The sequence below is a fragment of the Halyomorpha halys genome, unplaced genomic scaffold (genome assembly GCF_000696795.3).
Source record: "Halyomorpha halys isolate HHAL.00 unplaced genomic scaffold, Hhal_1.1 Scaffold324.1, whole genome shotgun sequence".
In the NCBI taxonomy this organism is placed as follows: Eukaryota; Metazoa; Arthropoda; class Insecta; order Hemiptera; family Pentatomidae; genus Halyomorpha; species Halyomorpha halys.
Window position 1 is genome coordinate 479738 of NW_027112641.1, and position 27021 is coordinate 506758.

The following is a 27021-nucleotide window of genomic DNA, read 5'->3' on the forward strand; positions in this document are numbered from 1 at the left end:
TTTTTCTTATTATATCTTACTTTTTTACATTTTATACCCCTGTTATTTTACACTTATGTTTTTTTCCTTTTTGTAACTATAGTGTTTGTATCTTTTTTAGCCCTGACGAAGCCCTGCAACATGGGGCGAAACGTTGGCTCAATAAAATAGTATAATTATCTATTTGAGTTTTTTTTACCGCACCTGGACCATATTCCATTCATCTATACACACGGTCAATCAATAATCTTCCAAAAATGAAATTTATTTTACTTAAAAAATATTTGGTTATAATAAACATATTTCAATACAAAAAACTTTATATTACATAATTTCTTAAACTTTTTGGAATATCATTTACTCTTTTCTTTTGAGACAAAAGGGTTTTCATTTCATCATACAACACTGATGACTTCTAACAAGTTTTAAAAGGTGCAAAATTTTGATTCAAAGAGGAAGAAATACTGAAAACAGTAGGCTTAAGGTTGTATATTAATTGCTAAATGTAAAAAAAAAAACAATTTTTTCACATTGTTGTAGATGTTTATTAATGCTTAATATGCAGTTATTTACATACATAAATATTTACAACTTTATCTGTTCATAAAAAAAGGTTTATGATTCAAAATTATCATAAGAAAAAAAATAAAAGATTAAAATCAGAAATAAAATATGTATAAATCATATTTATAATAAAGATAATTTCTCTACTGTTTTGTACAGTACAGATATATTGGAAAAAAAAATTAACATCTATACATTTTCTTATTACAACAATGATTATGATAAATGTTTATTTAACTAATAACTTTTGTGATTGGACTGAAAATGTAAAGAATTAAAAGGACAATAAGTAGAATAAATAAATTCATAACACATTGTGTTGTTAAATGTGAGTGAGTGAAAAAATCTGATATAATTTTATTCTAGTTTTTGTCCCCTTAACTATTAAATGAGATTATCAAATCATATGATATCATGTGTCATCATATTGCAGAAAAAACTATATGACACTTCACAATACATTATCAGTAACAATATTTTTTAATAAATTTTTTATAATAAAATGTGACCATAAAATAGTTATGAGCCTCCTTTAGACTTTTTCTTCTTCTTTTTAGGAGGTTCTTCTTCTTCCATAGGTTCATCGACCTGTGCTGGTTCTTCCACGTCCACGTCCATGACTCCTTTTGATTTCTTTTTCTTCTTTTTTGGAATTTCTTCACTAGGCTCTTCATTAATTATAGAGTCATCCTGACCATTCAGGGTGGTTTCTAATTCACCTAAACAAAGATTAGCTCTCATATAAATATTGAATAACAAAGACATGATTAGGTAAGAATACAATGCCAGAAGAATACTCATTCAGCTTATTCCCAGATTTTTAATGTTTATGTGAAATTTCAGACCTCAAAAAAAAAAAAAAAAAAAAAAAAATGTTGCTCTAAAGTTAAAACAATCAAACGATGTAACTAAATGATCAATTAATTTGTGTCATATAGTCCTAGAAAATCTTAAAATTTTGTTCTCAATACTATTAAAATGATTAAATGCTCATCAACAATGGCATTTATTGTCTACACATACAATTTTTTGTTCTATTTATGTCATCCTTCCATTCTCTTTCTTTAAAGATATATTGACATTTTCGAAAACTGGCATGTTTTCACATTCACAGAATTAATGATCAATCAAGTTAAATTTTGGTTCATCAGGATAAACTCTTTTAATTCTTAGATGTTACTCATGAGGGCTGTGAAATAGCCCTACTTAGATGAACTACCTTTCCTGAGCAACACACACAAACACTGGGAGATATGGATTCGAAAATCATCAAACTTATTGAGACATCAATGACCTGTGGCCCAAGAAAAAGATAAAAATGATAGCTAAACAAACAAAATTTTAAACCTGACAGGCTATTTTACCTATCACTCGAAAGAAATGGAATAAAAAAATAAAGAAAACCCTAAAAAAAAATTTAGTAGCAATAAAATTGTTCATCAATATTTTGACAGGAATGAAACTAACTACTGAGTCTTGAAATTGTAAAGGTATGTAAGTTAAAGGTTTACTCAAAGTTCATTTTGACTGTTGTTGAATTTCTTTTTAATTAAAAAGTATATGTACTTCTAATTACTATTGTTTCCCCTTATTTTAAAATTTTTAACACAATAAAATAAGGGAGAAGGAGGTTAGTGATAAAAGTTAATTTTATAAATAACTTACAGGTTACAGATTACTATGGCTAGCAGATTAGATTAAAATTTTCATAAAATAACAGAAAAATAGCTACAGCCAAATCTCTGAATAAAACATTTTTACAGGAAACTTGAATTTTATTATTAAAGATGGAATGAAATTTCTACGTATCAAGCTAAAAGTCACATAAAAAATGAACCTTTTTTTTTCTTAAAAAAAAAAAGGAATTATATTACCAAGGAGAATGATATTGTCCAAATCTTTCTTCTAATATAAAAGTAAATATTCAATTTGGTTGAATTATTTACACTTAAAATTTAAATTCAGTTTAATCATTTATATTTAAAATTTAAATTCAAAACTTTTTCTTGTTATGAACTTGGTTTCTAAACGAAAATTATTAGGTGCAAAAGAAAAATTCAGAACAATTTTTAAATCCTTCAAATTAGATAAAATCGATGAAACAATAGTGAAATGGGTGAAAACAATAAGAGTTCCTAGCTATCTAGTCCTAAAAAATCGCCTTAGATACAACATGAACCTTAAACATTAACTGTAACGGTTTTGCTATAAGTTGAAATTTCTATAGATCAAACTGTTTTCAAGGAACCTTCATGTTTGATGCATAGAGGAGGTTCAGTTGTATACTGTTAGTTAATAATTACAAAATTATATTCAGAAATAGCAGCAATTAAAAAAAAAAAGTAAAAAAAAATAAAACTAAATCCTCCAATGGCTAAGAAGCATTCTAATAATACATACCATTCTCAAGCTCTTTCTTCTTCTTCTTTGCTTTCTTCTTTTTCTTTTTCTTCTGAGCCTGGAGAATCAAAAAATAAATAAATATTATCAAATTTATAATAAAATGTTTTCAATCCCAAACTAGAATTAATTTTGAAATAGAGCCAAAATTTCTCTACTCTCATATAATAAAAAAATAAAATACCTCTAATTCAGCAACTTCAATAGAAGCTCGTTTCATGACATCTAAATTCTTTTCTGGTTTGACACCAGTAAGATAATAATTAAGTCTTTCTTCTACCTGTTCTTTCAGTTTCTCACCAAATACATTGCATGGAGTTTCTAAAATGGAGGAAGTTATGATATAAGATAGAAAAATCATGAATATTTAGAATAAGTAAGATATTCAAGTTTAATTAATTTAAAATATACTGTATACTACATATACAGTAATATATACCTGAGAAACAGTCGATTCTGCAAGCTATTGAGCATTTGTTGGCAAGAAACCTCGAAATTCGACCTTTGTTTTTTTTCTCAGCACGAGCTAAAAACGATGAGTGGTAAAGTAAACCATACTTTGGGGTGAGAGTGCTTCTTGTTTTTAGAGCTCTGAAATTTTTTTAAATTGTTAAACAAGAAATCGACATCGCATTCAATAAAAAATAAATTTTATTTTTTAGTGAAAATTACGTTAATATCCTCTTGGGATATTATTAGGTGCTTTCCCCATTGAACTTCATCATCATGAACATCAGTTGAACTCTACCCTCAAAAAATTTTATTAGACAGACAAAACACATTCAATACAAACATTTTTCAGTATTTTAAGACCAAATTAGTTCATAACATTTAATGAATCTCATTGAACGATTTCAGCCATCAAACTTAAAAATCAAGTGAGCCGCTCACTCCAAAAATCATTACATATATATAGCAGGAAAGATTTTACATTAACATTAACATTTGTTATAATGATGTTCCAGTGCTTCAAGTTCAAATTGATTCAAAACATTCACAGGATCACATTGAATATTTTAAAGCCATCAAACTTAAGAATAGATTTAACCATTCAATCAATAAATTTTTGCATGTATACTTAAACTCATTATTCTTCAATTTTATAAAAATGATAAATTCAATAAAATTTAGAGAATTTAAAGAAAATAGTTTTCAAGTAAGATATAGAAAATAAATACAATAATTAACTCTAAATCTTTTTGTAAATAACTAATTGCATTTCATAATTGTTTCTTTTAAATATACAATACATAGTTCACACATAGTATGACAATGTACAAACAAGGAAAAATAAATAAATTATTTACCTGAAAAGGGCTTTTTCAGCACCAAGTACTTGCACAGTAGATGCAGGCAACTTAGCAAGATTTGTGAGTGATCCTGCATGTGATATAAGTCGGGCACCAACTTGATCTCCAATTAAAGCTGCTACATTAGGAGCAATTGAAGACATTTTGGTATGTAAGTAGCTAGTAAGGGATAAGCGATACTCAGCAAGAGAAACTACCCTCTTTGCAAACATTTCAATGTTCATCAGGTCGATAGGAGAAATATCCATCCCTGGAAACAAAATAATCCATCATTTATACATAGTATTAATTAAGGGGATGGAGAGATTAGGATAAATTTTAAAAAGAACTAAAAACTGTAGAACCCTAAACCAGTTTTTACTATACCTAAAGAACTTTATAGTGATCGAGAAAGACTTACCCATTGAAGACCTAGAAGCATCTAAAATGGCTTCAGCTTTGTCCCTATCTTGAACAATTTCTTCAAGTTCATCTAATTTAGATTCATCTAATTCTTTTCGATTTCCAATATAGTTGGCAGTTTTAGAATAAAGATAATTATCTGGGACGATTTTGAAAAGTTCTGGAAAATGATATGAGTACCATTCTCTGAAAAATAAAATTAATAATATTAATAGAAGGTTTAAATATTCTAGAATATGATCAAAAGGCAATATTATCATGGAAACATGTCATCAAAGATTATATATTCTGATTTGATTTCCATAATAAATAAATACAAAAATCCCTGATGTGTTGAAACGATTTTAGAAGAAAAAATTTAAAAATTATTTTTAATTGCTGAAAAGCATTGTTTGAGAGAGTTTTGAGGTTGGTAAAAAAAAATAATTGATCTCCATTAGCTACTACATAGGAAACATTGTTTATCAACAGTGATACTGCAACATTTCATTATAGCTGATCGAAAAGTAATACCCATTGATTAATACCCTGTTTTGTTGAACTAAATTTAAGGATATGATGTTAAGCTGTACAATAATTGTAACTATGAAGCAAAATATTATAATCTCACACCTATCTCAACTATCATCATGTAATGGCATTGAAGTAAAGTTCACAATAAAAACATTAAGAAGCTTAACTTTTGTTTTCTCAATAGTATGTTCATTTTAAATCAGTATTATTAATTTGTTCTTATTTTGGTTTTTTACAACTGAATCTAAATTTCCAAATGTGTTAATTTATATTTTCATCAAATCAGTACAGTGGATGAGAGAGTATTTTGAGAATTTATATGACAAAACGATATAAATAGTAAATAAAAATATAGTTAGTTAAAAAAAATAAAAGCTGAAAAGGTGATAGGCCATGATTTATGGTATCCAAATTTTTCATACTGAATTTATCCCTGATTAATGATACAAGGCAGTAATTACTAAACAATTTTTTTTTTCTTAAAACCTCTTTTTTAGTATTCATAAAGAAATTATTTGCTAAATATACACAATTCTTTGTTAAATAAATTGACTTTAAGCTTTACAATACAAAGAAACAGAGAACAATATTCTTTTTAAAATAACCTTTTGGATTTCAGAGAAATTTTAATTCATAAATCAAATTTAATTTAAAAAAAATCCTACCAAAAACATAATTTTCCTACTTTTAGTCGACGAAAAACTAGAAATTTTGAAAAAAAAATTTTAATAAAATTTTTAGATATGGATACCTCACCTGATTCTCATAGAAAATGTATTAATGTCTTTGTCTAGTAAATCAAGAAGGGCTATGCTCTGGATGATCATGTTATCAACTCGGTGGACATTAAATTTAACTTTAGCCCTTGAATAACTGTGACCTAATCCCAATTGGGCAACTTCTGATGATTTGTTAGTAAATCCTTTAACTAACTTAGGAAAATGTAAACGGAGACCTGAACAGAGGACAAAATATTTTAAGTTAAAATAGAATATATAAAGTAAATTGAAAATATAGAGTTAAATTAACTTTATTACCTCTTAATATTTCAGGTATGGCTCCTGTACACATACATTGATATCCTAGAGCATCTGTTATAGCAGCAGCTAACTTTGTATCACTAACACCCAAGGTGGGATTACCTTTCTTAACTAAATTTTGTTCCAGAAACAGCTGAAGGTCTTCAGAAACAATTCCTGAAAAAATTAACTCATGTAAATAATACTATTGACATCTTCAGAAATCAAAAATGTAATTTGGTAGGCCTTTTCTGACAAGGACAGCTTGTTAATTTTGCAAAAAACTTGTCCTACTCAGCAAACTGTATAGAACAACTAGAGGGCTGGGATGAAATACCAAGATCAAATATTGTATTACTAATAGTTATCCACATAAATAAATTTCTATAAATCTATAAAATATAAGACAAATGATGTTACTAGAGACAATTTAAATTACTTCTACAAATGTTTATAGTTTAAGACGAGCCGACTTTATAAGTATAAGCACAGTTAATCAGATTGGATACAATTGTAAGTCAAACTTAACAAGATCGGCTCCTAGCCCCTGATTCCAGGTACAAAGTGAGTTGCAAGACAAACCCAAATATGGGAAGAACAAGTAAAAATGGAATTTAGAAACTAATATATTTAAGAAAGAAATATTTTGATTAATCTCTAATAATTCAAATTAAAAAAAATTATCCGAAATCTAGCATTTCCATGAATAATATTAATCAAATAAAGAAAATAATATCAACATACAATAAATAAATAAATAATATATACACAAAAAATTTACTGTCGGGGTATATAAAAACCGCAGGGTAAGATTGAGAAAAGTAATTAATTCATTAATAATCATATAATGTCATACCTTCAGAGATGCTGTTGATATTTTCCAATGCAGTCACTGCAGTTTTAAAGGGGGTGAAGGAGCATAGTTTAACTATTTGATTAAATTTCTTCAGATCTGTGACAGAAGCTTCAACCTGAGGAAGCAGCATTCCAACTTCTTCAAATTCTCTTACAGAGAATAAACCGTAGCCGGCTGCATGTTCAAAAAGAACAAAAAGATTCTCCTAAAATGAAAATAAAGAAATAATTACTCTGAGAACAAAAACGTAATAAAAGACAAAACTAAACTGAAATCTTACCATTATTAGAGATTTAAAACTAAACTAATCAAGTATCTTCATCAGATACACAAAATCTCTAGAAACAGAAGGCACGTGTTACAGACAAACAAACAACCTCAGTAACTCAACCACTGAACTACTCGTGTACAATCGACCTGGCAACGTGAAAGCAGTGGGGGGTAACATAAGCCTACACACCTAAGCAAAAATCAAACTAAGAAGTGGGGGTTTGAACACGCCCTCGGTGTTCGCAGTCGTAAACAGTGGTAATGTGATTATCTTTAAAACCATTCATTTAATCGAAAATTTGAACTTAGTAGAAGTTATAGTAAATGCTGTTTCCAATAATTTAGTTCATCAATAATAAAAATAAGTTAAGCCATTATGACAAAATTCGTGCTTATGTCTCTGACACATTTCTATGTGAATATTAAGGATCCTAGAATATATTAACTGTAATAAAAAGTAGAGACTAATTAAAAAAATTGAATTAACTGTCAACTATGACTTAAAAGTATAACTAAGTGGCATCTCGGATGTCTCCTATTCCTGAGCTTCATTAAGTTATTGGTTTACGAACTGCATTTAAAATAGTTATGAATTCATTTCTGATAGCAGCCCACTGTTTATGTATGATCTTTTAATTTTGGAAAGTTTGCTCCCACAAAGAACGTAACCTGAGTTCACAGCAGAAAGTTTTTAACTAAAATTGATATCGCTACAAGTGATTTAAAATATAATTGAGGATTTAGAGAAAAAAAAAATTGATTTTCTTGGATACTATGTTTATTTATTATTGATCCTCTGGCAGATCTGGCAAAACTTCGTTGTTGCTATATTTGAGAATGTATATACATTAATTTAACATTATTGAAACTTTGATATCAATTAATGTATAGATGAAGTGATAAGACAGAACTATAGTAACATATAAAATTAACTTTAACATGACTCAATCTATCTACACCGAACTTAGCAGGGCTCTATAAACTGCACCAATGGACACATACCGGATCTAATTAAACAAATTAGATTCGGAGATATAAAATAAAACGTATGAAAGATTTTTTTTATTTCAAACTACTATTTCGCCCTTAAATCTAATTATATCTGAATTTTAAAAATTTTGGTTAAAAGAGGAGGCATTTAACTTTCCGCCAGGTGTGAGAAACGTAAGAATTGGATAAAATGCAGGGGAGTCACGAACGATTGTATAAACAATGATCAAATAAATAAAAAAATATAAAGGATAAAAAAATCCTCCAAATAAATCAAGGTGAAAAAAATCGAATTTTTAATTTCTTTGAAAACAGTACTAATGGGTCTGATACGACGCTAAAAATGAATATTATTTGTTTTTTCCTAAACAATTTTGTTGACCTATTTTACCTCCTTTTGTGCCTTCTCTTTATTCTTGTTATGGAGAAAGAGATGAGAGTTTCGGGCATTGATGCATTTAATTAACTCTATTTAATAGGCACATCCTTGGTCATGCAGACGATCTGGACATAGCTAGGAGATTCTACCATTCCAACTTTAAGTTCTTGTTCTTGAAGACCCAGTAAGAAGACTGGGATTTAAGATTACTGAAAATAAAACTAAATCTAGATATAGATATACCCCACATTAGTCAAGGGATGTAAAGTGAATCTGAGAGCGGATGTAAGGACAGACATTAAAATAAGAATTGCTGCTTCGAATAGGTGTTAACAGGTCTGTGGACTTCGGAGGTATTTCAGAAATAAATAAGCTCTCAACACTGATGTTCTGGTAGACAACGAGCCTGGAATTTTCCTTAGTATCAATGGGTGTAGTTCCAAACATTCTGAATAAAATTTGTTTGCCAAACTGCCATATCACGTGAACTTAAGCAGTTACGTAGTGTTATACTTATTCAAGAAATGCTGTGGCGCTTGCTGCTGTCAAATTTGTATGACTTAATTCCGTGAGATGGATATCTCGTGTGGGTTTGATATTTTTTCTTAGTCTCTGCGGGATGTTACAGCATTCGATCCAAAATTTGAGTAAAATGTTTTCATCATTCCTAAGTTCATAGAACGTAGGAGAGTGGCTTTAGACTCAGGCCTCAACCATAAAGTTTCGGTTGGGTTTTTTAATTTCTTGAACGACTGTAACGAACAGAAGTTGATGGTTGTGATCTGACTAGAGCAGTAATAGTTTTAATAACCACTATTAGTCCCAGTGACTTTTGAAAATTATGGTAAATAAATAAAGACTTTTGTCATTAAGTGATTTATTGTAAACTGCTCGTATTTTTTATCAAAAAAGATTTGAGCGATTCATATGAAGTTACTAATAATTAATAAACAACTTATGTTTTAGCAAACAGTTTAGTATAAAAAACAGAATTAATTATGCACTGATCTTATACTTAATTGCAGTGCTCATCATCGGAAAAACCTTTATATTTTGTACCTCTTTGTCATTCGACACGAGGTACCTGTGGTGGAGGTTATTATTAGTTGTATGCTTTATAAGTAGACCTGTGAAGTTTTGAGTCAGTTTATTTTTATTATACCTTCATTACACTGATGAACGATGTCTGGAAGAAGACCTGAACATCAAGCACCTCCTGATATTTATTATAATGAAACCGAGGCCAAAAAGTACACACAAAATTCCCGGATGATTGAAATTCAAGTTCAGATGACAGAAAGGGCCTTAGAACTCCTAGGTTTACCAGAGGATGAACCGGCCTTACTTTTAGACTTAGGGTGTGGATCTGGTTTAAGTGGAAGTGTTCTAGAAGACAATGACCACATGTGGATTGGACTTGATATTTCTAAAGCTATGTTAGATATTGCTTTAGAAAGAGAGGTCGAAGGTGATCTGATACTTAGTGATCTAGGACAGGGCATCCCCTTTCGAGCAGGTATGTTTGATGGAGCTGTTAGCATTAGTGCATTACAATGGTTATGTAATGCTGATCAAGCCACTCATAAACCTGCGAAAAGGCTTTATAAGTTTTTTTCAATGTTGTATACCTCATTAAGTCGAACTGCCCGAGCAATTTTTCAGTTTTATCCTGAAAATCCTGATCAAATTGAGTTGGTAACAACACAAGCGACTAAAGCAGGGTTTTTCGGAGGTCTTGTTGTTGATTATCCTAATTCAACCAAAGCCAAAAAATATTTCTTGGTTTTGATGGTTGGATCAAGTTCACCATTACCTCAGGCTTTAGGAACAGAAAGTGATAATTCTACTATCCCTTTTACAAAGGACAGAGTTACATTCAAGAAGTTGCATGGAAAGCCTCCGAAAAAAAGTAAAGATTGGATTTTAGAGAAGAAGGAAAGAAGGCGAAGACAAGGTCTCAATACTAGAGAAGAATCAAAATACACTGCCAGGAGAAGATGTGGGAAGTTTTAATAAATTGTACATTTCTGTAAATAAATATATTTTTATAGGTAAATATAAGTTTTATTCTTGCATACTCCTCGTAAACTTTAATTTAATAATAAATTTAAAGATTATTTAAAACTTTCCATGTTGTTTTCCTTATTGTTTTACTATTAGAAGTCCAATAAAAACTCTTTTTTTGGATATAAGGCAAGGGTTACCTTTCTTATAGGTAACCTTAGAGAAAGTTGATAATTATTTATTGCTATCTTAGAGGCAGGTTATGAAAATAATGTTTGAATCAGAATGATGCTTCATTTTGATCAGTAGTTGAAGTTGTTTTGATTAACCAGTAGCTTCAAGATTATTGAATTTCTATATGTACTGTTATTAATTATCTAGCATATCTGCTACTTGAATTTACCAATTTATCAAATCAATGTAAGTATAATTGTACTAACTACTGTTTTTAATCGAGTCTTGAGTTTTTAATGTTGGTTGAATAATATTTTTAATGATTTCTTGGTTATTTAATATCAATCAATATTTCTTAGTGTTTTAATGTTAAATTTTTAATTTTATTGGCTGAATAATTAATTTTACTAATTTCTTGTTTATTTAATATTTATCAAGAAAAATTAAGTTTTGGCATTGAACTTGCAATTATGATTTTCTAGAGTTATATTTCTGTCCCATCGTTTGATTACTAATATTATCACATCATGGTATTATTATAAATACTGAAAATTTAGTATGTCATTGAATTTAACAGTACAATTATTGAATATATTTTTGATATCCGATAAGTATGTTTTGTTACATAACACTTATATATTTCTTTCTACCGGCAAAAATGTTAGAAGCATGAAATATTATGTAGGTAGGTATATATGACTATATTGGTTTAGCAGAGAGTAATCATGTTCCCTGTAAAGCTGTTATTCATTAGGGAATGAATTCATACATGGGGTTTGTATGACATTATATTTAAATTAATGTTGGTTAAAACTGAGGTAGTGACTTAAATTATTTTTTTGGAAGGTTTATTGGATGCACTATGCTAGGGCTGTTTGTAGCCGAGGAAGTTTAGGATCGGTCTTAGCTACCTCAGAACTGCAGCGTCACCAATCTGGCTTGGTATGGTTGACTTTTATGTTGTGGTGGTTAGATTACCTCTCCGTATGTTGGAAATGACCAAGCAGAGGGCATTAAAAAAAAATAAAAATGATTGCAATTTGCTGTGTTTCCTTCTTACTGTTATATGTGATATCTTCAAGGGAGTTACCACCAAGGGGTGGTAACCTCTACCCTTTTTACTGTTGGTTTTGGTTTGAAATATTTTTAATGGTTCTCTCTTCTCCCATCCTCACTACATTAAAACATTAGAGATATTAATCAGGACACAATAATTTTTTTTATTCTTTTAGAATATTATTTTTTTACCCATCAATGCTAAACACATCCCTATGCTGGGTCAAAATGTTGGCATATTTACTAAAAAGAATATAAAAAATTATTTTGCTCTGGTTATTTTCTTCAATATAAAGAATTCTTAGATGACCTTGGAACCCAATTGTGACACTTTACCCACATTCCTCTCAAAAGAAATTTTATTTTTATACATTTCAAATATACTATTATGTTATTAATTATAATAATTAACTTACCAAAAATAACAACTATATATATGTAGAAGAATAAAAACTAAATCCATCATAGAACAGAAAAAGTTGTCTTGATATTCAAGGAATCTATTCGTTATCTGTATAAACCCATCTTTTTTGGTGCTTTTTATAAGTTCTTTGATATTGTGGCATTCTTTACAACCGGAGGCATGACTCTGGTCTTGGATCCGATGGTTGGATTTGAGAATAATGATCTATCAGGTGGGTGGAGTGGAAAGGGAAAAGAAGGAAATATTTGGAAAAAACGTCCCTTTCCTTAAAGAAAAATTATGCGAGACCTTTGGAGAGAGAGAGAGAGAGAGAGAGTTCACCATGAGAGGCCTCTGGTTTGGATCTTGCAGAACAATCACTGGAAAGGGGAGGTTTGAGTGAGTGAAATAGGGAGAATAAAATTTTCAATTAAATGAAATAAAATTATCAAATGGAATGAAATTGTTAAATTAAAAAAAAAAATAAAATATTTGTATTTAGTGTGTAGAGGAGTATTGATTGTAAAATGAAAAATTAAGGGAAAAAAAATTGTTATCATGTATTGATTGGTATGCTGTTTATTGTAGCTACCTAATGTATTTGGGCAGCATGGCTAAATAAAGCATTTCTCTGTGCTGTACAAGTGCAACTTTTTTTTCTTTTCTTTATGTATCTGTAATTGGTATTGCAAGTACTTTAGAACTCCTATACAGTGTTCATCCTGTCCGTCTATTTGTGCCCAAATTAAATTTGTAGAATATATATGTCTGAAACTTAAAATAATTTTAACTGTGACTAAAAAATTGGGGGCATAAATAAATAATAAATTAATGGTTAACTAAATAGATATGTTGAAATAGAGGTTGGAGAGGAAGAGGTTGATTAAAGGTGTTATTTTAAATTCTAGCATTGTGCTAGAGATATAAAACAAAATAAGAGCAACAATACTTAATGAAATTCTGACTGGTGAGTGGATGGCTATATCCACTCGGCCCTCCTCCCCGAAAAACATAAATCCTATTCTTTGAGGAGATTTTATTAATACTTTCAAAACTTAATATCTTTTAATGAAGCTGATTACAGTTAGAAATAGTAAATTCCTCCTGTAGTGCCACTGCTGCTATCACCAGTCACTGCTCTAGCCAATGTTTGACTGTTGTTGGCTGACATGGTGCAACCTGTCATCTAACATAGGAATTACTACAGTCCTTAACATTGTGTATTAATATATGTGAACTATTTCTTTTAAATACTTTAATTGTACAAATGTTATAACCATGTTATATAATGATAATACATAAAGGTATTATTTGGATCAATAAAATTTACTATAGAATCTACTGATCCACTGAAAGCTATCATCTTATACGTAGCATCTCTTGATGGTGTTTAATAGCCAAGAGAATTGTCTAAGCACAAAATTGGTAAACCATTGCGTGAATATTTCTCCTCTTTTATTCTATATAATTATTTGAATAATTTCTCCTCCTTAGGCAGTGAGTAGTAATGTACTGTAATGCTAATTTTAAATATTTTGTCAATTAAAAACAATAAAGTTTTGACTGATGTAAAAAAATAATGAACTGAACATAGACATTGATAATTGAATATTTATTGATAATTCTTTTTAGATATAGGATTGTTAGACGTTTTAAATAGCATATTATACATTATGTTGATAAATAACATTTATTTAATTATTTTTATGTGAAATGAATGTTTTTAGTTTTTGTTGGTCGTAAATTTAATTATTTTAGAATAATTTGTAGTAAGAGCCTGCAATAGTGACTTTTATTATTTTATATTTTTGACTGGTATCCACCACCATGGTAACCACTGGAATAAGAGATCAAGTTAGTTCTCTCTTAGAAGTCACCCAAGCAAGGCATTTTTGGTTTTGCTAGAGACAATTATTCCAAGTCAACAACTTAGTGCCAGTTATTTTTTAATAATTACAAAATTCACTTTTTTATGATCTCCTAGAAAATTTAAAAGCTTTGATTATGTTAAGACTGACTTTTATTTATTCAAAATAAGTTCTTTAACAAAATAATTGTAGTAAAAAAAAAAAAAGTTACATTTTTAACACTTCAAAATAATAAAAGTAAACAGAATAAGTTCAAAAGACTTTTCCCAAGATTCCTGTCTTGTAAAAACAATACGAAGCTGGACAACAGAACTCTTGGTAGTAGTTATGTCATAGGGTCTTAGAATTTATAACTATGGTGCAAAGTCAATCTAAATAGATATATTATATATATAAATAATTGACTGTATAATTTCATATATGAGGAAGGTGGTCCTCCGGGTTGTAGTCAAAAATGGTTAACAACTATTCTAAATAGATATACTTTAAGTGTAGTACATCATTATAAATTTATTTATTTTACTTCATTTGGATCCATCAGTGGTTAAAATTAGTAATTTTATTTGTATTGTTATTAAGTGTGTTTTTGTAGTTATTAATTCGAACATGTTAATACATTATGTAATGTTTAAGTGAAGAAGATATGTTTGTAGTATATATTACATAATGATTTGAATATTAAATTTTTATCCATTTCGTAGCTAAAATAACTTTAAAAGCAAAGGTAAAACCAGATTAATTTATATTTATATATTTTTACCATTATTATCAAATTATTTATTGTTCTGGGAAATAAATTTAAAAAATATCCTTTAATTACTAAAATATCAAAAAAGTATACTATTTTTCTGTTTTTATATTATTAACATATGTTTTGTATTAAATAAATCATGAAAAAAATAAAATAAAAATCCAAGAAAAAAATTAAGGCATGTCTTTTAAGTAAAATAAAATTTGGTGCAGATGGCAGATTACTTTGATGAAATGGGTTGGAAACCACTTGGTGAAGGAGAGACTCCAAACCAGTTGCTTCATATCGCTCGCCTTTTTAGGGATTTTGGCATGTTTGAAGAGTTGGGAGAACATTTAAAACTTCCACCTCCCACATCTAGAAAAATCATTGAAACTCTTCCAAATTCTGTTATAAATCGAAGAGGTATAGCAGTTTTTTTTGTATTATATTATAAAAATTAATATTTTTGTGTAAATTCTTACATTTACTATTTATTGTTTAGATGCCCAATGTCCAGTTTGCTTGAAGCAGTTCGATCAAGAAGAGGAAGCTAAATTACTTCCCTGTAAACATGAATTCCATTCTCCCTGCATCATTCCGTGGTTAGAAAAGGTAAACCAGGAAAATATCTGGAATATATAATAAATATATAAGAAAACTATACATATTAATTTTTTAATCTTCTTCTAGACAAGTACTTGCCCTTTGTGCAGACATGAACTACCTACTGATGATGAAACTCATGAGGAATACAAACAACAGAAAAAAAGAGAAAAGGCAAGAGAAGAAGAAATTGACAATTTACATAATTCAATGTTTTCCTAATAGGATCATAAATTCTAACATGTCAGTTAACAGAGCACTTGGGAAATTATTTGATTTATATTCACATATAAATAAATATTATAAAATTTTATTTTTGTTTTTATGAAAAATTATTTCATCCATTGTTTTGACCCACAAGAACATTTCATCTTAGTGTTTTAGTGTCCCTCATTGTTATTAATTATCTAAACATAAGCATAAAAGATCCTTCCTCTTTTGCTTTTGTATTCAATGGCTCTAGCAGAAGTAATAATAATAATAATTTATAGTAATACTTATAATATTATAATATTATAATATTATATCATGTCTCAAGATTTTATTTTATGAATACCTGAAAAATTGTTGTTTTCAGTTTTTGAGATATTGAGTTTCCAAGATTCTAAAATGGCATAAATCTTTTAATATTGAGAAATTGAAGTGGGATTTCAGTGATTTTTCACCACTTTTGAATGACTATTAATGAGTGTTAAAAAGTAGGTATGTTCAAGTCTTAATAAGTTTTTGTCGGTCAGGTCATTATTAAAAAGCAATAGTGGCTGGTGAAAGCTATAGAAGTAGGCCTAATTCTTTTATTTTTGGATTAGATAAACTGTTTGCCCATGAAAAGCATTTGAGCTGATTATATTTGACACCCCGAACTAGGGTGATTAGTAAAAGTTTTGTTTTTGTGGTACTAAAAAAATTTATATGTATATAAATAAACAATTTATATATACATAAAAACACTTTTTTCATGCTTCTTAACTTTCAAAAATTAAAATTCTACTAACAAATTTTTAAATTTCTGAAGTAATCCTGGTGCATTGGGGAAATACACTTCATAGTACTAAAGCCTAGGAGATAAAAGGCAGTTATTTCACTTCAATTTTTGATTTCTTTAATGAAAACTATGTATAATTACTTGTCAAAATTGAAGAATCTACCAAGTATAGGTAGGGGGATAAAAAATGGCGGCAGTTTCAAAACGTTAAAAAAAAATTAATTTTTCATTCTGATCTCTATATCTTTATAATTACCAACAACACTAAAAAACTTAGGAGAACATCATTTAAAGTAATCAATAGTTCACGAGATATAGCTTTTAAATTACAATATTTCATGAGGTTTGCACTCAAAAATAAGTAGTTAGTAAATTTATTTTGAGAAATCTATATCTCATAAACTATTCAACTTATATGTTTTTAAGATATAGTTTTCTTAAAATAAATTCCCTAACTTCTGATTTTTTAGTATTATTTTTATGAAATGTTGCAATTTAAAAAGCTATATCTCGGGAACTATTGAATGTTAATAGCTCTATTAGGGCTTATGTTTTATCAGATTTACTCTACTTTAAATAATGTTATCCTAAGATATCTAGTGTTGTTGGTAGTTTTCAAGATATAGAGCTCCAAATGGAAATAACTGCCCTTTTTTCACCCTGCTCTTGTACTAGAATAAATGTTTTCATGATTGAAGCTCAGTCAGTATGCATAGGAAAATATCAGCATCGCTGTATTATATTATATTTAAAATTATATAATATAATTATGAATGGAATATGGTCCGGGTGCGGTCAGAAAAACTCAAGTTTTTCTGACCGCACCCGGACCATATTCCATTCATCTATCCACACGGTCAATCAATAATCTTCCATAATATAATTATATTTGCTAGTTTTCAAGATATAGAGCTCCGAATGAAAAATTAATTTATTTCTGACGTTTTGAAACTGCCACTAGTTTTTATTTCCTCTACCTATACTTAGCAGATTCATCAATTTTGACTATTAAATATACATAGTTTTTATTAAAGCCATAAAAAATAGAGGTGAAATATCTGCCTTTTTTTCACCCTGGCTCTTGTACAATTAGAAATGTTTCCACGATTGAAGCTTAGTCAATATTCATAGGCAAACATCAGCATCGCTGTATTGTATTATATTTAAAATTATATAATATAATTATATTTGGTAGTATTCAAGATATAGAGCTCCCAATGAAAAATTTATTTATTTTTGATGTTATGAAACAGCTACTATTTTTTATTCCCCCTACCTATACTTAGCAGACTCATCTATTTTGACTAGTAACTATATAAGTTTTCATTAAAGTAATAAAAAATTTGGGTGAAACAACTGAATTTTTTTCTTGTCAGCTCTTGTACTAGCAAAAGAGATGGAAGGTTCCCCTCCCTATCGAATTTACTCGAGATTACATATGCTCTGCCTATTTCAGCATTTCACTCTTCATAAACCTTTTAATATACATGTCCTTGAAGACCTAATAAATATGCACAATGTTTCTTCTTTCTCAGGTATCACTTTATTTGATTGGGCCAAAGATTCTTCCCAATATTTTTCTCTTAAAAATGAATAATCTAATTGTATCAGCTTTATCAGTGAATGCCCAAACTTCGGATCCATAAGTTGGGTGTGTTAGTGTTTAGCTGAGTCTAATTTTTGAAAAGTTTAATTACTCCAAAGTAGCATCTATTAGCTGCTGCTAATCCGTGACTCACATCCCTCAAAGTATCATTTCGTTAGTTTACATATGAGCCTCCATATTAAGAAAAGTTAAAACCTAAAATTTTGGGATATAAATTCAACATGATACCGGACAATGTTCTTAGCAGCAGACTTGGAGAAAAATTACATATAGATAAAACTACAGCTAAAATTGTCAAGGATAAAATGTTTATTGATCAATGATTCATTCATAAATATAGCTAATTTTTGCCCATCTCTGCTTAGCAGTGTTTCTTGATAGTATTCATTGGCCTAAACTGCAAAAGATTTAATAATAATTACAATTTAAATTATAACTGTTTTAAATTTAACATGTAATGTTAATTATTTACCTATATGTTTGATTATTACAAATAAAACAGAGAGCCTTATAAGAATTTGGATTTATCATTATTATTATTTCAGCTGTCATATGTGTTTTAATGTGACAGTCCTGCAAAATGGGGTGAAACGTTGGTTAACAATAAATAGTTTTCTTCTGTTATAATTATTATTTTATTTATTTATTTTTGCGGTACCTTAAAGACAATTTCTATATCTGCTCCTGGCTAATGCAGAATAATGGTTTATAAATGTATTTTAAAAAATAAGTTCCGTTTACTGGGCTTCATGAGCTAACTGAACTGTAAAATTAGTTTGTGTTATTTTCAGCCTAAATTAAAAATGTGTCCACGTGTGAAACATTATTAGAACGTTGGGTCATTGGTCTGTTTATGATGAAGGGACCATCGGACGGAATCTTCAGGAAATGAAAAATATGTTAGATAAACTACAAAAGAAAAATAAAGGAAGGATATAGTTACTAATTTGATTTTAATTGAGATATTTTGTTAATAGATATTTAATGAGAAAATGAGAAGGAGTTGGCCATTATCTATCCATTCCTGTTATTGGGTAGAATCTTGTAAAATGTCTACATTGCCAATTGTTAGTCTTTTGGTCAACTGTTTGTAATTACAGCTTGCTGTGTTTGTTTCATAACAAGTATTGATTTTTAAAAGTTTCAGATGTGTCAGGTGATAGCGTTACTTTGGTTACTTGCGTTTAGCAGCGAAGCAATACCTAAGCTAGAGAAGAATAGTATTATGACCGATAAGCCTCAGGGAGTAACTCTTCAGTGAGTAGACAACATGAGTGTAGTCATATAATCAATATTCATTATTTAAAAAATATATATTTCTTTATATATTTATCAAAGAATTATGCTACAGTTAAGGGCAATTAGTAAAATATGCGAACGTTCATACCACATATATTAGAATATTATAAAATAATGAAGTTAAAACATCAATACTAAAATACAACAATACTTTTTATACTGTCAGGAGGGAGAAATCCAATCCAGATATTCCACAAAATAAGATGACAAAAACAGGACTTTTGTATTCATAAATTTTATTGTCTCCACTACAATAGTCATATAAAAATAAAGTTTATAAATAGATTGGTGATAACAAAAAATGTAGCAATAATTTTTGCAATTTTACTAGAATATCTTTTGATTAATTGTCGTTAATATGGTTAATTTTTTAATATTTCAGTAATGATTACTACAGTTATATCATACAATAATAATCTATATCGATTGATATAAACATATATATAATTTATTTCTCTTCTGTATTGTGTTAATGATTGCGAATTTAGTTTTATTGGACCAGCAATGGGAGGGCACAGTGAGAGGTTCACCGATTTATACCAAATCTTTTTTCTTTTTTTGCCGATTTTCCATCCAAAAATATTGAACATATGTCCTGGGGATATTTCTATTGGACCTTAGGAACAGAGAAACAAAATTCAAAACTTTTAAAAATGAATTTTTTTTTCATTATACACTCCCAGACAAAAAAAAGCATAATATTTTTTATTTGAAAGGCGAATTATTGGTAATATATATATATTTTTTAGCGCAATTTGGTTAGTATAGAGTTGGCTTGAGCTACTGGTACTGTAAGAAAGTGTTATTCACTGAAATAAACACTTCAGAATCAAATGAGGGGAATATTTTATTTTTAGATTTTTTATCCGGACGCCTCTAATCAACCGCAAGTGCGGTTTTTTAGCCTCTGACGTATTTAATATTTTACTAAATCTATGTCGCCATTAAAATGCATTAATACTGTTACTAAATCCACTATTCATGACGTACTCTCGGAGTTGCTGAACTGAATGGTGGACTTACCTAATCCAAGAGCTGTGTCTTAAAAATATATTTTTAAAATAAATATTTTAAAATAATATTTTTATTTAATAAAAAAACAAAACAAAAATCCCCGTAAAAACTGATAACCCACTCATTGTTTCCTTCTCTTCTAAGTTGGAAAACGATAATGGATTTAAAATTTTTTAAAATTAATTTCCCAATCTTTAGATGCTTAAAGGCAAATTATTTAGTTAATTATGTAAGAGAAACTAAGTACGTACAAAGTTAAGTATTAATGAATGGCGTAAGAGATATTTACACGAAAAAGATCCTCAGCAAATTTTAGTCTGTGCGGATTTTTTTAACAAAATGAGATTCTGCTTTATTAGACAGATAAATAACATTTATTTATGAAAACAGTTATATTTATATACACCTATATATAAATGCTATTTAATTTTATATTATATTTTTAGTTTGTCTAAAAATGCAGATTTCATTGTTAATAAAATCCCCACCAACTAAAGTTGCTGTGGATTTTTTTCGCGTATATTAAATTATACATTTTACCATTTATTAATAATTAACTTTTTATGACTAAGTGCTAACCTTCTAGTTTAATATCTTGACAAAAAGAATGTGCTATCGATTCTACTATTCTCCTGATGAAAAATCGTCATAATAATACTTAGTTGTTTTAATCTACTAAGTAATTAAAGTAAAGTATAATACTTAGTTGATTTCGCATAAGTTTACGGAATCGATGCTTTATACTTTTTGTCAAAATAATAAACAAGAATATTTGTACATTGTATTAAAAAAGGAAATATTAATAAATGATGTAAGATGTTGTAATATAACGAATTAGCGAATAGCGTTAGATTTGTGTTCTCTAAATTAGCCATTAAAATAAAGTGAATTGAATATGTTGTTATGAGGGAGATGAGATTTATAAAAAACATAATTTTTCTTGAATAAATAATGTAGTTAGAGTTATCTTAAATACACATTATAAAATTATTTGACTATTATTTCATTAATAGGCTTGTTGAAGACTTGTTTGAGAGTATCATTGCAACTTTTCGGTCCTTATTAGTACAAGAGCCGGGAAGAAAAAAAGGCAGTTATTTCAACCCAATTTTTTATTACTTTAATGAAAACTATGTATAATTCTTAGTCAAAATTGATGAGTCTGCCAAGTATAGGTAGGGGGAATAAAAAATGGCGGCTGTTTTAAAACCTTAATTTTTCATTCTCTATGTCTTAAAAACTACCAACAACACTAGAAAATCTAAGAGAACATTATTTAAAGGAGAGTAAATTTACTGAAATATGAGTCCTAATAGAGCTGTTTATGTCCAATAGTTCTCGAGATATAGCTTATTAAAAAGCAACATTTCTTAAAAGTCTACTGAAAGATTAGTAGTTGATTAATTTCGAGAAATCTATATCTCAGGAACTATGTGACGTATAGATGCCTATTAGCACTCAAATTAAAGCCAGTTAAATTTGCCATAAAATAGTTTATAGCGTTTATCTTTGTAGGAGTAGTTATTTTTATGATATCTGACAAAATAAATTCACAAACTTTTAATTTCTAGTTCTTCGTATAAAATGTTTAATTTTTGAAAAATATATCTCTAGATCCATTAGACGCACATATGTCTGCCAGCACTCAAAATAAAGGAAATTTAACTTGTTATAAAGTAGTTTATGACACATATCTTCGTAGGGATAGTGGTTTTTGTGATATTCACATATGAATATAAATTTGGCAAATGAAAATTTGTCTAAACAACTATAAATCAATTTATTTTAGCAAATATCATGAAAATTACTACTCCTACGACGATAAGCGTATTAAACCACTTCGTATCCCATTAAACTAAACTAGCTTTAATTTGAGTACTAATAGACATCTATACGTCAAATGGTTTCTGAGATATAGAGTTTTCAAAATAAATTCACTAACTACTGATCTTTCAGTACGTTACATACAACATTTTTATGAAATATTGCTTTTTAAAAAGCTGTATCTCGAAAACTATTTAACGTAAATAGCTCTATTAGGGCTCATATTTTAGCATATTTACTCTACTTTAAATGATGTTCTCTTAGATTTGTCGTTAGTAGTTTTAAAGATATAGAGCTCCGAATGAAAAATTAATTATTTTTAACGTTTTTAAAAAGCCGCCATTTTTTATTCCCCCTACACATACTTGGCAGACTCATCAATTTTGACTAGTAATTATACATAGTTTTCATTAAAGTAATAAAAAATTGGAGTGAAATAACAGACTTTTTTCTCCTCTTGGGCTCTTGAGTTTAAAAATTCAAAATTTTTTTTTAATATAAAATAAATTAAAAATAATTGGTTTTGCTCAAAAAAAAAAATTCATTGTTATTTTTAGCAACTCGGGTCGCTACTAGCTTTATTTAAAACTTTTTTAAGTTATCAAGATTTCAACCTCATAGGTCTACGATGTTCTATTGATAAATGAAGCATTGAGAGCAAAAGTGGTGTAAGTATTATGCCATTATCAAGGATAGCTTAAAACATTCATCTTTTTTTATTTTCATAATATCTCTTAGCAATAATACTATTTTAACACTATTAAAGACCTTATTTATTTTCATTAAAATTAAATTACCTCGTTCACAGTTATCTGATATTTTTTAGTGGTGGGTCCCAGACCGTCTATCAAGGGCCAACAGATTTAAGCGTAGTATTTTCAGAATCTGCTCAGCAAATCGTCGGAGGCATTGGGACAATTATTCATGGTGAAGTTAAATTTTAGTATTTTTCATTTTCATGCCTCTTTTTGACCATCAATTATTCAAATAAAAATATTTTTTTTCAGCTGGAGTAGATTATCTGACTCGAGTAATTGGATGACCTGCATAGACGTCTCGTTTATCAATACATCAATAGATTCACAAATCTCACTTCATAGTACCACCATAAAATTTTGTAATAACTTAATGTTTTTTTTCAATAATATTTGTTACTTTTTCAAAAATTTAAATGTATTAAATTATATTTGTTACTTATCTATAATTGTATAGATTAAATATTTGTTACTTTTCCAAAAATTTGAATGTACATACGTTCATCTGGAATATGCAACAATGTATAAATACTTATTCTCTTTGGACCCTTAACCTCTGATCAAAAAGTTATATAATTGAGTTTTGAAAAAGGAAATCATGTTTTTGAAAGATAAAAACTGATTTTTGTTTTTCAATACTTTATTAAGCCATTCAGTAGAAGTTATGTTTGAATAAATAAATATTTAAGACATATATATAAAGTATATAATTTCAAATTATGAAGATGGTCAGAGATTTATTTATTTTATCAACGTTTCACCCCACTTCGTAGAGTTTCATTAGGGTTGTTCAAGTTTAGAGCTATCGAGACTTTATATGAGCATGTAGCTAGCACTATATGAGACTATTAGATAGTTTGGATAGCTCTAACAGTCCTAAATGAAGTAGGGCAAAACTTTGCCAAAATAAGTAGTTGTTAACTATTTGTGTTGTCCGTTGTTGTTAACTTTTGACCGCATCCCTGACCATCTTCTTCATAAATAAAGACTTAATTTAAATTGAGCTGATTTATATATTAGCCCTACCGCTTCCACTAGTGAAATCATGATGCTGAAGATACATTAAATATAAATCGATTTTCTGTAAAAAAAAAAAAGGTGAATTCTACAAATTAATCATTTACGTATTTTCACTTATTTCATTTGTTTAACGCTGTGAAATATAATCATGTACTAGGTATAACAAGTATGTACCAGGTTTTCAAAATATAAGCAAACTATATGCATTCCTTCGAAAAGATTTTTTACAAAACAGGTGAAGTACAAAATATAGTCTGAAAAATGTATTATCATTTTTTTACAGAACATCGACGATATATTCGAAGAAGGCACTAATTTTTTTAATAATTGATTTAACATTAGCTTCATTATAAATTTTAAACTGATATTCATCCTATACGTAAGACAATTAAAAATAAAAATTAAATTATTTTTTGATCGGGCCTTATAACACATTTGTTCAGTTGAGGAATTTGGTAAATTAAAAAAGATGTTTAAGATTTTTTTCTTATTGAACTGCTTTAATCTATTTTCGTAATGGGGTGTCCAATGGTACAGTTGGGGTGACTAGCACAAAATATTTCAAGTTTAAAAAGCTCTAGTGGGCTTGAAAGAAGTGCCTGATGGCGGAGGTTTCATGAGTTCGCTTAATGGTTTCCCTATCAGTATCAAAATTCGGATTCGCATTTCTTTTTCCCGATCGTGTGGGAGATTTTTTTCTTAACATCGCAAAAACACAACTTCCGACATAATCTTCCAAACTTCCGTTACCGAGTCCTCGTGGATTGTGGATTGTCCATGATGATAATTTTTCATTGTTAATAATATTATTTTGAAGTGGATCCCAATTATAGATCGAAGAAATTATTATTTCATGATTATACATTAATTAAATACCAAAACATATGTATTTTATGGGATGGGGATGGGGGCTTTGCTATACCAGCTGTGTACCATTTTTACCTTAGGAGTAATTATGGTACGAAAGTGTTTTTCTCGAATTGACCATTTTTTAACTCTTTTTACCAGGCAGTAGTGTAAAGAAATACCTCGTGTCTAGAAAAGAACTTAGGAGGGTGTTCCACAGGAAATATATCAATCAAAAGAGACTTTAACATTTAAGAGAAGAAGCTGTTCAAAAAGCGAGTGAATTTGTTTCTGGAGTTGTTGACATCTGTGAAATTATTTCGGGGTAGGCCCAATATTAAAGAAATATCTATTTGTGTTACGAACCACATTAAAAAATAAATATTTCTATAATGGCTAAGACAATGCATTCTGCGAAAGGGTCTTATATTAAAAAGGTTTTTTTTTTTTAATCAGATAAATCGAATTAGCAACATTTTCTTTAATTAGGATAAATTATTAAAAAAGAAAAAAAAAATGGTTATGTCCTGAAACCTAGAACCTCTAAGGAGGGAAAAGAATGGGAAACAATCCTACATATGTGTCCTTGTAATCTATAATAAAAAATTATGTACCGAAGTCTCTCGCATTGCGGGGTGATAATGATACGTTAAAAGGTATATCTCGTTCAATATTTGAAGAACTTTTTTTTCATTGATCAAAATGAAGCCTCATAGCTCAATATTAAAGGAAAAAATTATTTGTGTGAAGGTAGTCCGGGTGGGGGTCGATGATGGTATCAAAATAGTAAAAGAAAACCATCTTCTTCAATTAATAAATAGTTTTCTTTAATATTTTGTACCTTAATGACCGCCACCCGGACAATCTACTTCATACGGTCAACTATCTTCTTCGAATAAGAAAAAATTGTTATTGCAAATGTACATTAGCTTGTGGAATAAAAAACATGAAAGGCGGTGCCATAGTCACCCTCCACCTTAATGTACTTTCATTTAAATTAGTCTGCAATAGAACCTAAGAATTATTTATGGCAAGGCATACCTGAGACTGAAATTTTTGGATATGAAAGAAAAGTCGGCTCTTTGAAGTACCTGTAGTAAAATGAAGCACTTCTTCGGCGCCGAGCAAAACTGTCTATTGCCAGGTCTTTTTCTGCCAGGTCATATTTTTTTTTTAAATATCTTTATTGAAATTTACAACTGTATATTATATAATACATTCAGTAAATTTGCTCTTAGTTAGAATGGAGTGTTATAGGCCTGTAAAGAAACTACCCATTGATATTTTAACCCACTCTGATATTTTATTTTAAAATCAATATTTTCAGGAAATTCTTCGTTTATAAAGAAGTTGATAGCAATGAAATACTTTATCTATTTTCGAAATTTCATCAGAATATTTTAAATTCCTGTTTAGGTTAACTGAGGAAAAATTGGTCTAAATTATTGTTTTGACGATTTATGCACAACATAAAAATTTTATCAGTTGTTTACAACTAACTATATAATTAAAAAAATTATAGTTAATTTATTGATTAATTAGTATTTTATTATATTTATACCAGCATTAAAATAGTATTCAATTAAATAAACAAATAAACACACAGTAAACTATTTATTGTTTTGAGTTTGAGGATTAATTGCAAGCTGAAATTGGAGTCAGAATTAATTCAAATCGTTCAATTAATCCTGAATTCAATTCCATTTGTTCTTATAACTCTTAAGCCTCTTAAAACCAAGCTAATGCCAAATATAATATGATATAAATTGTATTATATCAATTATAGTTGTATAAAACAAACTTATTCCCCGACACTGAAGCTAAGTATTAGTATAAAGCCGTATGTATGTTTATTAATGGTTTTATTTTTATTTTTAGTAAGTTTTATTTACTATTAAATAAATAAACGTAGTTTCCTATAAAATGAATGATTTACGAGTTTGGGTAATTTTCGTTTTCTTTTTTGCATATTTTATCAAAATCTTGCGAACCGTGTTGATACCATATCCATTCCACACTAATTCCCAACTTTTCAAACTTAAGTCAACTTTCTTAACTTGGCCTGACTCAAGTCCTAACAACGGCAAATTCGCGGATGCACAAACATGTGGATGGGTTATTTGGATTGGCTGGTATAAGCTGGTTTGAA

The 27021-nt window shown here is 28.7% G+C and overlaps 3 protein-coding genes across 3 annotated transcripts; 2 read left to right on the forward strand and 1 right to left on the reverse strand.

Moving 5' to 3' along the window:
- Positions 1 to 898: 898 nt before the first annotated feature.
- Nop56 (Nop56 ribonucleoprotein) lies at positions 899 to 7460 on the reverse strand. Its single transcript, XM_014421551.3, has 10 exons — positions 7324 to 7460; positions 7044 to 7248; positions 6206 to 6364; positions 5925 to 6123; positions 4654 to 4841; positions 4251 to 4503; positions 3383 to 3534; positions 3128 to 3264; positions 2944 to 3001; positions 899 to 1262 (listed from the first exon to the last, which is right to left on the reverse strand). The coding sequence occupies exons 1-10, from the start codon at positions 7324 to 7326 to the stop codon at positions 1063 to 1065; spliced, it is 1554 nt and encodes a 517-aa protein (XP_014277037.1). The 5' UTR covers positions 7327 to 7460; the 3' UTR covers positions 899 to 1062.
- A 2235-nt stretch (positions 7461 to 9695) lies between these two features.
- Positions 9696 to 10749, forward strand: LOC106681281 (probable 18S rRNA (guanine-N(7))-methyltransferase). Its single transcript, XM_014421522.3, has one exon. It carries the CDS (start codon positions 9865 to 9867, stop codon positions 10693 to 10695), a length of 831 nt encoding a protein of 276 aa, XP_014277008.1. The 5' UTR covers positions 9696 to 9864; the 3' UTR covers positions 10696 to 10749.
- A 207-nt stretch (positions 10750 to 10956) lies between these two features.
- LOC106681298 (E3 ubiquitin-protein ligase RNF181) lies at positions 10957 to 15836 on the forward strand. Its single transcript, XM_014421544.3, has 4 exons — positions 10957 to 11106; positions 15151 to 15343; positions 15423 to 15532; positions 15611 to 15836. The coding sequence occupies exons 2-4, from the start codon at positions 15151 to 15153 to the stop codon at positions 15743 to 15745; spliced, it is 438 nt and encodes a 145-aa protein (XP_014277030.1). The 5' UTR covers positions 10957 to 11106; the 3' UTR covers positions 15746 to 15836.
- The last annotated feature ends 11185 nt before the right edge of the window (positions 15837 to 27021 follow it).

Excerpts from the sequence above, each read along its gene's own strand:
- Nop56 (XM_014421551.3), bottom strand. Across the intron at positions 6,124-6,205 it reads CATACCTGAAATATTAAGAG|GTCTCCGTTTACATTTTCCT; the intron begins GTAATAAAGTTA and ends TCCTCTGTTCAG. Across the intron at positions 1,263-2,943 it reads GAAGAAAGAGCTTGAGAATG|GTGAATTAGAAACCACCCTG; the intron begins GTATGTATTATT and ends ATCTTTGTTTAG.
- LOC106681281 (XM_014421522.3), top strand. The coding sequence starts at position 9,865 with ATGTCTGGAAGAAGACCTGAACATCAAGCACCTCCTGATATTTATTAT.
- LOC106681298 (XM_014421544.3), top strand. The coding sequence starts at position 15,151 with ATGGCAGATTACTTTGATGAAATGGGTTGGAAACCACTTGGTGAAGGA. Across the intron at positions 15,344-15,422 it reads TTCTGTTATAAATCGAAGAG|ATGCCCAATGTCCAGTTTGC; the intron begins GTATAGCAGTTT and ends TTTATTGTTTAG. Across the intron at positions 15,533-15,610 it reads TCATTCCGTGGTTAGAAAAG|ACAAGTACTTGCCCTTTGTG; the intron begins GTAAACCAGGAA and ends ATCTTCTTCTAG.